Source organism: Mastomys coucha, unplaced genomic scaffold (genome assembly GCF_008632895.1).
Source record: "Mastomys coucha isolate ucsf_1 unplaced genomic scaffold, UCSF_Mcou_1 pScaffold5, whole genome shotgun sequence".
NCBI lineage: Eukaryota > Metazoa > Chordata > Mammalia > Rodentia > Muridae > Mastomys > Mastomys coucha.
Window position 1 is genome coordinate 21,779,896 of NW_022196911.1, and position 17,837 is coordinate 21,797,732.

General features: G+C 38.5%; 1 protein-coding gene across 1 annotated transcript in view; it reads left to right on the plus strand.

Annotated features, from left to right (window-relative positions):
- The window catches only part of LOC116078220 (zinc finger protein 54-like), a 26,465-nt gene extending 9,095 nt beyond the window's left edge, over nt 1-17,370 (plus strand). The window contains exons 3-5 of the mRNA XM_031353266.1: nt 11,766-11,825; nt 13,397-13,523; nt 15,457-17,370. Coding sequence (XP_031209126.1) covers nt 11,766-11,825; nt 13,397-13,523; nt 15,457-17,216 — 1,947 coding nt within the window. The 3' untranslated portion in view covers nt 17,217-17,370. The remainder of the gene's footprint in view (nt 1-11,765; nt 11,826-13,396; nt 13,524-15,456) is intronic.
- The last annotated feature ends 467 nt before the right edge of the window (nt 17,371-17,837 follow it).

A 17,837-nucleotide genomic window follows, 5' to 3' on the forward strand; every position in this document is an offset into this window, starting at 1 on the left:
AATCCACCTGCCTCTGCCTCCCAAGTGCTGGGATTAAAGGCGTGTGCCACCACTGCCCGGCTCTCAGTACACATTTTTAAATTGGGTATTTGGGTTGTTGGTTTGTATTTGAGTTTTATATGCATTTTGTATAGTAGCCCTCTGTCAGGTGTAGGGTTGATAAAGATCCTTTCCCAGTTTCTAGGCTGACATTTTTTTCCTATTGATAGTGTTTTTTGCCTTTTCAGTTCATGAGGTCCCATTGTTAATTTGTTGATCGATGTTCCTGAATCATTGGTGTTCTGTTTAGGAAATTATCTTCTGTAACAATGAAGTCAAGGCTATTTCCCACTTTCTCTTCTATTAGATTTAGTGTATCCAGTTTCATGTTGAGGTCTTTGGTCCACTTGGACTTGAGCTTTTTGCAGCGTGATAAACATGGATCTATTTACATTCTTCTACACATAGACATCCAGGAAAAGCAGTTGTCTTATTGCATCTAGAAGATGCTTTCTTCTTTCCTTTGTATGGTCAAAAATCAAGTGTCCATAGGTACAGTGTTAGTTTGTTTCTGGGCCTTTGATTTGATTCCATTAACCAACCTGTCTGTTTCTATACCAATACTATGTAGTTTTTATTACTATTGCTCTGTAGTCCAGCTTAAAATCAGGGGTGGTGATTACTACAGAAGTTATTATTTTTTTTTTTTTGCACTAGATTGTTTTTGCTATCCTGGGTTTTTGTTTTTTCATATGAATTTGAGAGTGTCCTTTCAAAGTCTGTCAAAAACTCGTGTTGGAATTTTGATGGGAATTGCATTGAATCTGTAGATTACTTTTAGTAAGATAGCCATTTTTACTATTTTAATCCTATCAATCCATGACCAAGGGAGATATCTGCATCTTTTCATGTTGTCTTGAATTTCTTACTTCAGAGACCTGAAGTTCTTTTATACAGTTGCTTAGTTAGAGTTACACCAAGTAATTGTATACTATTTCTGGTTGTTGTGAAGGGTGTTGTTTTCCTGGTTTATTTCTCAGTCCATTTATTTTTTGAATAAAGGAGGGCTATTGATTTTCTTGAGTTAATTTTGTATCTAGCTACTTTCTTCAAGGTGTTTATCAGCTGTAGGAATTTTCACATAGTTTTTTGGAAGTTATATGTGACTAGGGATACTTTGACTTCTTCCTTTTTAGTTTGTATCCCTTTGATCTCCTTTAGCTGTCTTATTGCTCCAGCAACAACTTCAAGTACTATCTATATTAAAGAGATATGGAGAGAATGGATAGCCTCACCTCGTCTCTGATTTTAATGGAATTGATTTAACTTCTCTCCATTTAATTTGAATTTGGCTATTAGATTACTATATAGTGTCTTTATTGTGTTGATACATGTGCTTTATATCCTTGATTTCTCCAATAATTTTAACATGAAGAGGTGTTGGATTTTGTCAAAGGCCTTTTCTTCATCTAATGACATGACCATGTGTTTCTTTTCTTTCACTTTAATAATATTGTCAGTTATATTGAAGGATTTTTGTATAATAAACAACCCCTGAATCCCTGGCATGAAGTCTACTTGATCATGGTGGGTGCTGGTTTTGATGTGTTCTTGGATTTGATTTGCAACTATTTATGTAAGGAATGTGAAAAATTCTTTATCCATGGCTCACATCTTAGAAGACATCAGACTGTTCATACTGAAGTGAGACCTTACTTATGTAAGGAATGTGATAGATCTTTTTCATGAGAGGTCAACTCTTAGAAAACATCAGAAAAGTCATACTGGAGAGACAATTTGAAATGTAGAGAATGTGACAAATCTTTTACCCCAGTGAGCATATCTTAGAAGTCACTATCACAGAGTTTATATTGGAAACAGACCTCATATATGTAAGGAATATGCCAGATCTTTTGCTACATGCTCAACTCTTAGAACACATCAGAAAAAAATTCACACTTGAAAGAAACCTTGCAAGAGTATGGAATATGAGAAATCCTTTACCCAGGACTCACACCTTAGAACACGTCAGAGAGTTCATACTGGAGAGAGACCTTACAGATGTACTGAATGTGACAAATCTTTGACTAGGTGCTCTCACCTTAGAGCATATCAGAAACTTCACATTGGAGAGAAACATACTGTTCTAAATAATGAAACATAGCATTTATCCAGTATATTCTTTGCTTATAAATCTCATGATATTCATAGTAAAAACCTAAAAATAAGAAACATGGGAAAGCCTTTAATGAACTTTTAAATCTCAGAAAATATAAGAGTCTAAGTTAAAACAATGTTTGCAAATTGAACTGTGTGTATATCTCCTCTCTCTCTCTCTCTTCCTCTCTCTCTCTCTCTCTCTCTCTCTCTCTGTGTGTGTGTATGTGTGTGTGTATGTTTGTGTGTATGTGTGTGTGCGTGTGTGTGTGCGTGTGCGTGTGTCTGTGTGTGTCTGGGTATTTTTCTGCTTGTAGCCCTGTGTACTACATGCATGCCTGGTGCCTGTGGAGGCTAGAAGGATGCATCAGATCTCTTGATGCTGCTTTGTTTAAAGGGAGTTGTGAACTGCTATGTGTGTTAGGAGGTAAATCCCAATACTCTCTGTAAGAGCAGCCAGTGGTTTTAACCACTAAGCCATCTCTCTAGCTCCTGGAAAAAGCTGTAATAAAAATATTCATCTTGTTCAGCATCCAGAAGTTCATAATTCTAGGCAAGGTGGGACACACCATTAATTCCAGCACTTGGGTGGCAAAGGCAAGATCTCTGTGAGATCTGGTCTACATAGTAAGTTCTAGAATACCCTGAATGAACTACCTATACCATATCTTAAAAAAAATAATAATGACAAAATGTAATTAAATACATTTTAAAGGCTTCTAATTGTACTGTAAATCACAAAGTTCATACTTCTGAAAATCCATATAAAGATATAATCTTTATATATAATATATAATAATAATTTCCAAGTCTTGCTTACCATTGAAAATTATACCTACCAAGTACATTGAATTCAACAAAGCCTTTACCTGGTGCTGAAATTGCTGACATAAAAGAAATTCATCATGAGAGAAAAACACATAAACGTACTCTAATAAAATATCATTTCTCATTCATCTTCAAAATTATCATACTAGAGTCAAACCTTACAAATAGTAAGAAGATAAAGTGAAGAGGTAGATAAGATGTGCGTGTGACATCACAGGCATGCTCACATAGAGCTGAAAAGTCCCCAGGTGTTCTGGACTTCCTGGTGTAACTTTTAGTACCCGCCCTCTGGAGTCAGAAGCAAGTGGATCTCTGAGTTCAAGGTGAGCATGGTCTACACTGCAAATTCTAAGACAGCCAGGACTACACAGAAAAACCCCATGTAAGAAAAACCAAGTGGTTAAAAAAATAAGAAAGAAATCTCTGAAGGTATGAAGAAATTCATTTGACAATACTGAAGAAAAACTGAGAAGTATTAACCCATACTCTAAATTAAAATCATACAGCTTCTATTAACAGCTAGTGCCCCCTTTAGGAAACAAGACTTGAGGACCCTCTGCTAACTATGAGGAAATGGTAATCGCCCCTACTTTCACAGTTCCTCATTCTTAGTACTTTCTGCACAGTTATAGGTCTCTTCATTTTCTACCTCCTACTAGAAGAGGAGTTATAGGTCTCTTCATTATCTACCTCCTACTAGAAGAGGAGTTATAGGTCTCTTCATTATTTACCTCCTACTAGAAGAGGAGGCTTCTTTTACCATACTGGAGAGTAGCGCAAACTGTTAATTATAAATCTGAATATTTAGATAGCAGATAATAACGTATTTGTTAAGAAAACATCAATAAGTTGTGTCCTTGGATTTATATTTCCAAGACTTGGGTTTTGGCCATGGCATGAATTCATCTCTATAGTGCAGGCTTCGAATTCAGTCAGTTCTGCTCTTAAGCAGTCATGCTAGTATAGCACCAATGCGCATTTCTTGCCCAGTAACTTGATATTGTAGGATATAGAGTTCAAGATTATACTCTCTGTATCTCCAACCCAAAGTGTTAGCTGTCTTCAGCAGCTCCAAGTACTTAGATCACCAACAAAAGGACTAGCAGTAGCCTTTTTTTGTTTGGAGTGCCTCTGGAGACTCCTTGACTAGTAATCCTAAGCAGATAATGAGTGCCTGGTATAGAGTTTCATTCAATACCCCTGTTGTCTGGGAGGAGCATCATTTACCCATATGGGATACCTCTGTCAAAAAAATTTATAAGTGATGTTTTCTTTACCCTGTAAAATAGTTGAATTTCATGAAACTTCATCTACCCTTTTGGTTACCTCTTCCTCCTTTCTTCCTGTCCCATCCCCAGTTTCATATTTAACATGTTTTCCTTTATGCCCAGTTCTTTCATATCACATGTGATACTATCCTGTCATTATAAATTTTTTAGTTCATTTGCAAAATGATAGGGACCCATGTAGCTTCCTCATAGACATCTATCTCCTTTGGGTTCACCACTTAGCAGCCCTTTTTCCTCCCCACTACTCCCCTGCATCCTTGAAACATTCTTCCCCAGTATTCACCCTCTCTAATTTCATATCATCCATAATCTACTATCCATCCTTTCTCCCCAAATCTCCCTCTAGTGGTCCTTCTACATGCAGTCTTACTTCAACAAACAAAACAGAAACATTGAAGCTAAGCGGCACATATGAGAGGAAGCGTGTGCTGTTTGACTGTTGGGGATTAGTTGGCAGAAGTCACCATATTTTCCAGTTGCCTACATTTACATCTAGATTTCACACTTCCATTTTTATTTACAACTGAATAATATACCATGTTCTATAGATATGTATTGTATTTTCATTTGCCTATGTATCAATTGATGGATAACTGAGTTGATTGCAAGTCTAGACATTGTGAATATAGCAAGAAGAACATGATAGGCAAGTGATCATTGGCAAGATAGAAATTCCTTGTATTTTATGCCCAAGATAGGTTACTGTGTATCAGAGTTCTCTAAGATTTAGCCTTTTCATGTTGAAGGATACTCTGTAGAAAAAATATGGTGTTAGAGGAAAGGGAAATTAACTGGATGCCTTAAAGGCTGGGGAGTGAATGTTCCATGCACAGTTCAACCTATAGAGACTCTCCCAATGCTCAGAAATAGAAAACTTAATAGCTTCAGGAAGTCCCAGAAACTGGCAAGATTCACTAGAGCCTTCCTGCCTCAAGCATACATAATTGGCAAGGACTGCTGACAGGGTCATACAAGATGAGCTTTACAGAAGATCCTCAGACCAGCCATGAAGCAGGCTGCCTGGATTATAGAACACAAGACAAGCTCCTAGAGGAAGTATTAAGTGGCTTGATAGACCACTTCTCAACTCAGGTGAGATGCACGGAACTGCAGTGGTCCCCAGGTTTCCACCTTTATTATCCACGACTCTCACAGGTGACAGCTGTCATTGAGTCCTTTCTGCTTCTATCAGAAGCCCCTCACTCGCATTCTTGTAAGTCACCCTGATAAACTCACCAGTCCACTGTGTTTTACAAATGGCCCAGAGGTTAAGAACACTGTGATCCTTTGAAGATTCACTTTATTTTCCCAGCATCCTCACATGGGCATTTAATCTCTAATCTCAACTCCAGGGCCTGCAGTGCCCTTTTCTGGCCTCTGCGAGGATAAGGGACACATATCATACACAGACATACATGCAGACAACACGACTTAAAAAAGAAACCACACTGGTTTATCAAGATAGACTTTGTTGGTTCCCCAACATTGATTTATCATTGTTTTCTTATCTGTGATAAGTAGATGATTGTCCTTGTTTCCACAGGAATAATATCACACATCAGTGCTGTAATTAGGTCACATAGAAATTTTCTTTCTTTCATTTATTCATTTATTTCAATGGGGGCATCTAGACTATTTCAAACGTTGATTCTCTAGTTTTTAATATCATAGCAATGTTTAACCTTACTCCACATTTATGGCAACCTTAGTTATCATTTGTATTTCTCGTATTGTAGCTAGGGTAGCATGGAAGTTAAGGAACCATAATCTTTGTTTTCCAGGGGGATGCATAACTCTTGTTTGTTCAGCTTGCTTTGTTGTTATTGTGTGTTTGTTTGTTTTGCTTTGCTTTACATTTGAATTTTGAGCTTATTATATAATTAGAACATTTCTCTTCTCTCTTTCTTCCTGCCAAATCTTCCCAAATACCCTCCTGTTCTCTTTCAAATTCATGACCACTTTTCAAAATTAATTGTTACTGCATTCATATATGTCTGTAGTGGACTTGTAGTAGAGTCATTCATCTACGGTAAACATCAGAATGAATAGTTGTTTTCTAGCAGTACTTAGATCTTGAATGGTGCTTCTGGTATCATAAAAGCTATTCCTCAGGAGGAGTTGGCTTTATTTTGAGACAGAGTCTCTTAACGTATTGCCACCTCTCTAGACTTTCTATGGTGTTCAGACGGGCTTTGAACTCACATTTTCCCTTGCTTCTGTCTCCAGAGAGCTTAGTTTAAAGGATTGCATGACCTTGCCCAAATAAACATGATTTTTTGTTACTATGTCTTTGTTTGTAGAAGCGGAGTATTACTGTGTAACCTTGGCTGTCCCGAAACTCAGTACACCGGGCTGGCCTTGAATTCACAGACATCTGCCTGATTTTGTCTCCTGTGTGCAAAGATTAAAGCTGTGTGCCACTACTGATCATCTTGTAATGTCCTGATTATTACACAAGGTAAAGGCACAGCCTACTTGATAAAAATGAGTTAGAAAATGGAGCTTATGTCTACTAATATTAAAGACTTCTATTTCCCTAAATTGGAGGGCTAATTGAAATACATGAGGTTCCAGGTGCATATAAACATGAAATATAAACAACATGAAATAAATAATATAAACAAGACTTCAAGTAGGAATGTGACTTAAGCAATTATAAAATGCAACCCTGAAAACAACTCCACTACCAGACTTACAGGAATGTATTACAACTTCTAAGAATGAACAGCAAAGCTACATTTAATACCTCTTGACACAAAAAAGTGAGACTTCCTGGCTCAGTTACCTGACAGTAAAGCAGATAAGGAGCCCAAAATGGTGGCACATGCCTTTAATCCTAGCATTCCAGAGGCAAAGCAGGCTGATCTCAGTGATTTCAAGCCCACCATGTCTCAAAAAACTGAGAGAGCGGGAGAAGAGAGAGAGCAGGGGGTGGAGGGGTGGGAAGAGGAGAGAGAGAGACAGAGACAGAGAGAGATACTGATGCAACCAAACAAAATATTACACACTGATATGATCATTAAAAAAAGTATTTGAGGGTCTTGAGAGATGGCTTTGCAGTTAAGAGCATTGACTCCTCTTCCAGAGGTACTGAGTTCAATTCCCAGCAACCACATAGTGGCTCACAATGACCTGTAATGGGATCTGATGGCCTCTTATAAAGTCTCTGGAGACAATAGCAGTGTACTTACATGAATAAAATAAATAAATCTTAAAAAAAAATAGTATTTGAGCTGGGCATAGTAGCATATGCCCTTAAACACACGTTTTCAAAGAAAAACCCTGTCTTGAATGCAAGAATAGCCCTCTCACACTTCTATTGTTAGCTATTTAACACTGACATACATATGTGTATAACATGTATATAGATACAGAACGTGCGTGTGCATCTGAATTTGTATGGGCACATCTAATACTGCCTGTTTTTTCACCTCCTACCTCTTCACTATCCTGGTCCACAATTCCAACAGTCATTCTATTGTGTTCATATCTATTCGTATTGCCTGGGGTCCACTGAGATGAACTAGAGCCATTTGTGATACTCTGTGGGTTTGAAGCTATGTCCTGGAACCTGATGTGACTCAGCAGAGGATAACAACTAAAGGCAGTGATTCTTCTCCTACCATCTACCCATAGTGAATGTCTGAGAGGTAAAGTGAGCCATTCCCTTTCCTAGACTGGCTGTGGTCTTGTGTGAGGCCAGTGCAGGTAAAGACAGCTGCTGTTGGTTACTGATTACAATAGTTGTATGGAGTCTAGAGAATAGTGTCCCTTAGTCCTTCCCTTCTTATTGCCTAGCCATCTCTTTCTTCGTGTTTCCAGAGCTAGAGATGGATGGTGTAGATGACTTTTTAAGACCTTACTTATTTTCTGCATCTGGGACAGCCAAGAGTTTCAGCATTTACCACTTCATTAGAAGCAAAGGAAGAAAGATGAAAGAAAGAGAAAGAAAGAAGGAAAGAAAGAAAGAAAGAAAGAAAGAAAGAAAGAAAGAAAGAAAGAAAGAAAGAAAGAAAGAAAGAAAGGAAGGAAGAAAAGAAATTGTGGGTTTTTTCTCACTTTTTGCATGAGTCACAGAAGAGTAACTTGTTTTTGAGTTAGTTTACTCACAGGACCACCATCTAGTGGTGAAAGCAGTGCAGTGGGATAAATTCAGCCCTGTGCTGTTACCTGTGGGCCGACCACTGACTACTTGAGACTGCTCCTCTTCCCCTCTTCTCCTGTTTGTGTTTTGGGGATGGCACTTTGGCACCTGACTTTAGCCTTTTGTTGATTGGTATCCAGTATGTGACAGAGGGACTGATAGTCAGATAAAGGTCTGAGATTGCCTATCTGGCAGCTGAGGATTCAGAACTCACAAAGGGAGTCAGATAATGGGGTGCAGCATCCTGCCAAATGCACTTCTGGTCTAGGCTGGAAGCAAGCACATGGCTGTGCAGAGCAGGTACCGGGCGGCTTGACAGACGAACCTGTGTTGAAGGAAGCCTGAAACTGAGTAGGAGGGATCAGTCTTCCCTGTGGCATATTGGCCTAGTTTAGAGGAAGGTGTAGTGTGTAGGTGGGGTTAGTGGAAAGAAGCCAGGGAAGCTGGGAAGCAATGTGTGTTTTTCATAGGAAGTGGGACTAAAGAGTCAAAGCCAGAAGTGTCAAGAACATGATTCTGTACTGAACTCTGCGGGGAAGCTGGGGGACAAGCAGCTGCACAGTAGGCAGTCATATGGTAGAGACCTGACTGCAGAGGATGAGAGGGGGTGGGGGCTGGGGGTTGGGAGAGTGGGGATACTGCGGAACCGAAAACTTCCATAAGCCACAGGTGCCACGTGGGTTATCCTGGGAGACTCGGCAGTCAGCAAACATATAGGCAGAAATAGCTGCCCAGGGTCCATGGAACCTTCTAGGTAAGAGGACCTGCAGGGACAGGCAGGTCTTCATAAAAATGACGGCTCTCAAAATTTTGCTGTGGATATCTTGCCCTCATCAATGCATTTTCAATAATGTTAACTGGAATGATACTAGTTTTAAGTTAATCTTATGGCTGCCAGATACACTTATAAGAATAACCCAGTAGAGTATTTGAATTTATCTGTTGATATTTGCAATGAGGTCTCTTTGCTATGGTGGAAAGGACACAGCTTGAAATTTACAGTCATCCACGCTAACTTCTGTGTTCTACCATTTCCCTATTCAAGAGAGTGGCATACATACCTAGGGAACTAGATTTCCCGAGAGCTTTTAGATGGGAGTCATGAAAGGAACTCCTGCAAACTTAATTGAATCTGAAAATACAGGTATTTGTTGTGAGTTCTACAGATATGGATGTAAATATTAACTTTAAAAAATAAACTGTCTATCCACCATTAATTTTCCATCTGAAACATATGTAATCTGTGATGTAAATACAGTGTTGTAAAAAGTGTGCAACCAGGCTTGGTGAGACTCTGCTTTTATCTCAGCACTTAGGAGGCCAAGGCAGTGGATCTCAATGAGTTTTAGACTGGTCTGGTTTATATAGTGTTCCAGGACAGCCAGAACTACATGGTGAGATCCTGTCTCAAAAATCAAGAAAAAAAGTAACTACAAGAAAAAGAAAGAGGAGGGATAGAAGGAAGGAAAGAAAGACAGAAAAGAAAGAAAAGGAGGGGGAAAAAGGAAAAAAAAGAAAAAAGAAATGTGTTTTCTTGTGCTGAGTTGTTGATATTGTCAATCAGAGCCTGGAAATCCCAGTATGCTGTTTGAGGGAATCAGCTCACAGGATTTTCACAGTTAGAAAGGACATTATAGACCAGTTTGTGGCGGTGGCACACACTTTAATCCCAGCACTCAGGAGACAGAAGCAGGTAGATTAAGGACAGCCAGCCTACGTAGAGAAACCCTGTTTTGGAGAAAAAAGAAAGGAAGATAAATAGGAACAAACGTAAAGGTATTATAGAATAGGATAGCATCAGGAAGCAGCTTGTGAATAATTATGATGACTCAGCAATGTCAGAAAAGCTTCTGTAATCTTCTTGTCTTCTTCATTCAAGAAAAGCATTCTGCTCGTGGACACATGGCCACCCTGTTACGTAAAAGTCATCGTGTAGACCAGGCTGGACTGGAATCCATAGATTTCCACCCACCTTTATCTCTTCAGTGCTCACATTAAAGTTGTGTATCAGCAGGAATGTTCAAACTGTTGTCTTTTATTTTATGGTCTGTTGACAATCAGTGGTGTGACTGTGGTTTGGTAGAAAATACATAGCTTGTGTAGAGAGCATTGTCAGCCCAAGGAAGTTTCATTTGCATTTCACATGTGTATGCTTTCCCAGACTGAAATGCATGGTACACATATGTTATGGTAGGATAACACCATAACTTCTTACGAGTTTTTAGACATCTTTACTGCTATGTTACTCTCTTCTTGTGTTTCTATCTTGCCCTTCTCTATAAATAAATCCCTCTCATACTTTTTTCCTTTTCCCCTTAAGATCATTCGTTCCCAGTTATCACCTGTCTATTAATCTCCCACATCCCACCATAGTCTAGTTTTACTTTTCTGGTTACTGCAGTTACTCCAGGTTGAGAACTCACATCCGAAGATGTGGAGGGAGGAACATCCTATGAAAGAGAACATGCAATGTCTATCTTTCTGGGTCTGATTTATTCCACTCAGTGTGATCTGTTCTAAGTCCATCCATTTACCTGCAAATGTCATGACTTCAATTTTCTTTACAGCTCAGTAATATCTTTTAGCGTATATATACATTTTTATTTTTCAGTTGGAGGATATTTATGTTCTTTCCATTTGCTACCTATTATGAATATAGCAGCAATATACAATGTTGAGCACATATCTGTGGAGTAGGATGTTGAGCCCTTTGAGCATATACGAAGGAGTAGAAGAGCTGGGGTTTCATGCTAGCTTTATCTAACCTGTGGATTTGTTTATTTAATTGACAATTCTTTGTATTGATTTCTAGAATGGCTACTTTTTTTGTTTATAGTGTTTTTATTCCCTATGGGGTTTTTTTTTAAATGTTGTTGCTGGTTAGATTATTTGTAGTATTATTCTTTCTTTCCTGTGAGAAAGAGTGGCTGGCACCTTTAAACTTGGATGATTATTTCCCTATTCTCCTGTATTCATCTATTCCTCACATGAAATGTATTATTTCCCATGTTTCCCTAAATAATTTCTCAAATTCTCCTGTGTATCTTTTGCCTCTAATTTATATGTGCTATGCTGCTTTAGTAAAATGAATTGTGTTAATTCATGGCTATCTTCAAATGCACTTCTGTCTCCCTCGGTTTTGAGAGAATATTTTTCTGAGTGGAGTAATTTAGTGATTTTTCTCTCCAAGTCTTTCCATGCTTGCCTGGCTATGATATCACTGACCAGACAGCAGGTAGTATTTTGCTGCTTGAGTCTTTTCATGTGGTTTAATGTTGTTCTTTAACAGTATTCAGTATTAATTTTACATTTCCTGTTTGACTCCTTGATATTAAAGGGCCACTAGCCAACTATTCATTCTTCTTCAGAGAGAAAATCAAAGAAGAGACACAGAAAAAATGGCTGATTCTCCAGTAAACGTGTCCAAGGTCAGTAATTATGTCCAGTCTATTTCTAAAAATGTTGTAGATACATTACAAGCCTTTAATTTTCTGCTCCTGATAATTTTTTAAATTTTACTTTGAAATTGTTGTAAACAGACAGACAAAATCACAAACTTCAATTCAGCAGACCTAGAGACTAGACAACACAATGCATTTTTATGCAGTTATAATATTCATTAGGAACAGGAGCTCTGGAGCCTCAGATCTGATTTTATGTTTTCACTATCGAATATATGTTTATGTACTAATCCAACACCACCACCCGCAAAACCTGTGACAGAATAAGAACCAAGGAAAGCAGTTAGCTTTATATTCTTTTTCATAACTGTTGGTCATTACCCTCATGGAAGGCATATGTTGCTTAATGTGCCATGAAACTGATGTTCTTGAGTATAGGCTGAGATGGTCATCTACCTGTATTTCTTCTTGGTGTTTAATATCATGATGGTGGTGATGTGTCTACATGTTTGTTGGCACCTCATATCTGTTTATCTCAGGAGAATCACACACTTGTTTAAGAAGCCCAGTGGCAACTTTCCGTAGTAGAGAGATCAGTATTTTTTACTTTTTTCCCCTTTCTTTTGTTTTTATCCCACACAACATCTCACTGAGCAGAATACTTGGACTTGGCCTCATTGTGTAGAATTATATGGAATGCGTCCATACAAATGAGCATTGATAATAAGCTATTAGTGACATTTGATACAAAAAGATACTCTCATCGTGGTTTTGCTCTCGTCACTTTCTACTTGAATGACAGCTGTTCAAGCCTACCCTGCTGCTGTAGAGTTCTGAAATTGTTATTTGTCTCAGAGGACTCTGTTACATGCTCAGGAAAAGTTTGTATTATGTTAAATGTGGCTAAGGTAGATTTTTCTGTCTGCTTGTTAGAGATACCAATAGCCTTATGAAATATATATATATATATATATAATTGATTTGTATATGTTACATTTAAAATTATCAATATGTAGTGTTATTACAAACTTGCTACTGTGGGAAAAAAACATAATTCTTTGCCTTAAAAGGACTCATGAGTTCTGCTTTCCATACCTACCCCTTTGCTATTTAAATGGTGTGTGTTAAATATTATAGTTTAAAAATCATACCTGAGTCTGTTAGAATAGATTATGTAAGGCTCAAGTACAGAGGAAATTGACTCAGTATATGTATTTTAGGATGATCTTCAGGCAGAGCATTTAAAAGCACATGTCCTCATCATGAACTGTCCTGAGACAGGAACACTGTGATCCTCAGTGGCACGTGAACTCAGAATACATAACAAGTAGATAACCGTGTCCATACTTTCAATCTCTATCTTGTTTTATGGATACTCCTTGTAAAACTATAATGTCATCCTCTTTTCACAGAGTTTGAACATTCCTTACAGAATGTGACTATATTGGAAATAATTTTTTGATGATTCTAAAAATTTTTTTTAAATTTTTTGATGGTGTCCGATAACAATGGTCTTCACTCATCTACATTCTGTCTCTGAATATCCAGGAAAGTATTCTACCCTGTAGCCATACTCACAGTGTAAGTTTTTTTTTCAGTGTCTGTTGACATTTCGAGATGTGGTTGTGGACTTCTCCCAGGAGGAGTGGAAATGCCTGGACTCTGCTCAGAGGGCTTTGTACATTGATGTGATGGTGGAGAACTATAGGAACCTGTTGTCTGTGGGTAAGAACATTTTTCTTCTACATTCCTAACTCTTCCTTTGTAAGTACTGACTTTATAGTTTGTAAACTCTCTCTTAAGCAAACAATAGAAGTCTAGGTAGAAAAAAAGAAAATGTCCAAGAGGTTTCCTTGTTCAGGCAGGTAAAAGAAAGCCAGAGTGCACCATTATTATGAGCATCTATGTGCTGGAGAAAGTGGAGACAAAGGGAAGCATAGCATTTGTGCACTATGAAGAAGAGTTGGAAATGGAGATCTGATTGCATTAAGAACAGCCTGATTTGAATGGCCTGTGCTACCACCTGAGGTCATGGTGATATCCAGGCCATACTGCCATCACCAAAGGCCTTGTCTTGGTTTGTGGCCCCACTGGCACTACGGGTCTGTATAGATGTCTGTGGCCCATGTTGTCACTACAGGCCATATGGATTTTCATGGTCTGGGCTGCTGCCTGAGGCCATGTTGATGTCCTAGGGACTTCCTAAGCTGGCCCTGCCTCTCAACAGCCACCACATGGTAGTATAACCTAGATTTTGACTTGGGAGACAGCTTGGCCTGCTCCTCACCTAGGCAGCAAAAGAGGGCTGGCCTACATGGCATGTATGTGCAGAAGAGCTGGAGGGCCAACCACCTCAGTTACCACCCAGGAAAACTTCCACGATTTTCATTTAGCTCATCCCAATATCTACCCCATTTATGAACTGCTGGAGCATGTGAAGGGGCCAGTTCTGTGGAACCAAAGCTGCAGGATTTCCATGACTCATGGCAGCAGCAGGATATCCCAGAGGAGCCTCTGCTAGGGTCCAGTATTGATGGTGTAGCAGAAGCTGGAGACCTAGAAACAGACCAATGACTCATTACCACAAACATTTGCAAGTAAAACTGTTTGGCTAAAAGGGTGTACAGTGTGACACTCCACAGCTTCCAACACTGCTATGATGAATATGTACGTGATGGAGGAGTGTATTTATACATGCACAGCAGGACTGGTGAACCTCTACTGTTCCAGGTGTGAGGGAAGGCTGCAGTTGATATAAGAGCAGATTGCTGGCCAGAGCGATGACCAGATATTTTTCTTAATTTTAACTTTTATTTTTTATTGTCTTTTGAGGGGTAGTTTACAAAGGTGCAGGGCAGATTGGGAAGGCCCTGAAAACACGTGGACTTGGGGTGCATGATGTGGATTGCACAGAGGATCAGGGAAAGAAAAAGAAAACATTTTCATGGTATTTCCTTTTTCATTTATAACTTTAGAGGTGCCATGCACCCTTGATTTTGATTTGAAGATGCATTCAAAAATTCAGTAGCACATACTGTTTCCACCCATATCTTAAAGTTTCATAGTAATCATTGCAATTGACACTGTTTTATTTGTAAGAAGAACTCAAGATGTGTGGACTGAAAATTCTCTCACAGCATGCTGGAGATACTAACTGGAAAAAGTAATTGGGAATACATTCCTAGATCCCTCTACTTTGAGCACTTCTCATGTACTGAGCACAGAATTGTCTCACACATCTGTATGGTTTCCCCAAGATTCTAGCATTGGTTTTAGGTTTCCTCAAAGAGCACATTGATTATTGTGTCCAGAGTAGTCCTGGTCACCTGCCTGGAGCAAATGAGGTACAAACAGTGTGAGCCTGAGATTGGATTAAACTTTTTACACATTTCAGAGAATGCCAAGTTGTACATTTTCAATAAAGATGAGATGTGTATTAGAAGTCACTGACCCATCAATGAACCCTTTCTTTATAACTGTATGGATCCTCACAAAAACATCTTGTCAGTTACAGTGAATGAAAAGTGTCACCTACTGGAAGCTCTGTTCTAAACAGTTGCAGGTTGAATTATTTTAAAAGAGAACTTACAGAGACAGTTATTTTTACATGTGTAATCTGGGAACAAGCCCTACTAATCTGAATTGTACTTATTTTCAGAGAAGTATTCTATACGTGATACTGCCCATCAACATGTGAGGACTGAAAAGGAGTCTTGTCAGTGTAATGAGCTTGGTGAAATGCTTCATGAACCCTCCCACTGTGCACTTTATAAAAGTAGTGACACTACAGAAACCTCTAATAACTACAGATGCCATAAGGACAAGGATTCCTCTGTTGACTCATCAAACCTAGATAGACATAAAAGTATGCACACTGGACAAGAACGTTGTGAACCTAAAGACTGTGAGAAATCTTCTGGTTTGTGCTCCAACATTGCTCAAGATCAGAGAACAAACAGTGCAAACAAAGAACAGAGACAGGAAAAATATGATGACCATTTCAGCTCTACACACAGTCTCATGCCACAAACAATCTACATTAGAGGCAAACGGTACCAGTGTGGGCAATGCAGGAAATGCTTCAGTACCTCCGCAAACCTCACTATACATCAGAGAATTCATACTGGTGAGAAACCCTACAAGTGCAACTTTTGTGACAAATCCTTTGCCCAGTGTACAACGCTTAAAACACACCAACGCCTTCATACTGGAGAGAAACCTTACAAATGCAAAGAATGTGGAAAATCATTTCCTCAGTTGTCAGCACTTAAAAGCCATCAGAAAATGCATACTGGAGAAAAGCCTTACAAATGTAAAGAGTGTGGCAGAATCTTTGCCCACTGTTCCAGTTTTAGGAGACATCAGAAAACCCATAGAGCTAAGAAACATACTGATCCAGATTGTGGTAAAGACTTACGTCAGCTTTCACGCTTTAGAAGCCATCACAGACACCATACTGGAGAGAACCCTTACAAGTGCAGTGAGTGTGATAGATCCTTTACCAGCTATGAATTATTTACCATTCATCAGAAGACTCATTCTTCAGGAATAGATTGTGAATGTAAAGAATGTGGTAAGTCCTTTACTGAGTTATCACAACTTAGAAGGCATTGCAAAATCCATTCTGGTGCAGAACTTTATAAATGTAGAGAATGTGACAAATCCTTTACCCAGTACTCACATCTTCAGAAACATCGGACAGTTCATACTGGAGAGAGACCTTACAAATGTAATGAATGTGAAAAATCCTTTCTTCATAACTCACTTCTTAGAAGACATCAAAGTGTTCATACTGGAGAGAAACCTTATAGATGTAAGGAATGTGACAAATCTTTTACTAGAAACTCAATTCTTCGACAGCATCAGAAAACTCATACTAAAGAGAAGCCTTACAAATGTGTAGAATGTGACAAGTCCTTTACCCAGCTCACATATCTAAGAACACATCAGAGAGTTCATAGTAAAGAGAAACCTTACAGTTGTACCTTATGTGACAAATCCTTTATTACAGGTGCAACTCTTAGAATACATCAAAGAATTCATACTGGAGAAAGACCATACAAATGTACAGAATGTGACAAATCTTTTCGTGAAGGCACAACTCTTAGAGCACATCAGAAAATTCATACTGGAGAGAAACCTTACAATTGTACCGTATGTGACAAATCATTTATCAGGTACTCACATCTTCAAAGACATCAGAGAGTTCATACGGGAGAGAAACCTTACAAATGCATGGAATGTGACAAATCTTTCACTGAGTGCTTTCTTCTTAGAAAGCATCAGAGAATTCATACTGGAGAGAAACCTTACAAATGTAAACACTGTGACATATCCTTTATGTGTATTTCAAATCTTAGAAGACATCAGAAAACCCATACTGGAGAAAAACATACTATTGTAAATAATGTGACATAACATTTATCTGGTGTTCCCTGCTTACAAATTACAAGGGGAGAAGTAGTAGACTCACAAAGATAACAAGCTTGTGAAATCCTGTAATGAAGATTGAAATCTTTAAAAAAATGTAACAAAGTTTATATTAAAATAAAATTCTATAAATGTAACTGCATGGAAATCTTTTTTTTTTTCTTTTTCTGTGTGCATGAGTGCCTGGCCTGCAAGTATGTCCATTGCACTGCATGTATGCCTGGTGCAGGCAGAAGCCAGAAGAGAGCATCAGACTCCCTGAAGTTGGCAGTTAAAGACAGTTGTGTGTGGCTATACGTGTGTTGCAATTGAACTCCAGTTCTCAAGAGCAACCAGTACTCTTAATCACTGAGCCTTCTCTCTCATACTGGTGGAAAGCTATAACAAAAACATTTATCTGATTAATATCCAAGTGGTCATAATAGTGGGCAAAATGGTGCATGCCTTTAATCCCAGTGCTCAGAACCCAGAGGCAAAATGATTACTGTGAGTTTCAGGCCATCCTTTTTTACACAGTGAGTTCCAAGACTCCCATGGCTACATAGATCCTGTCTCAACAACAACAACAAAAATTCATAATAAGCATAACACGTAGTAACAAAACAATAA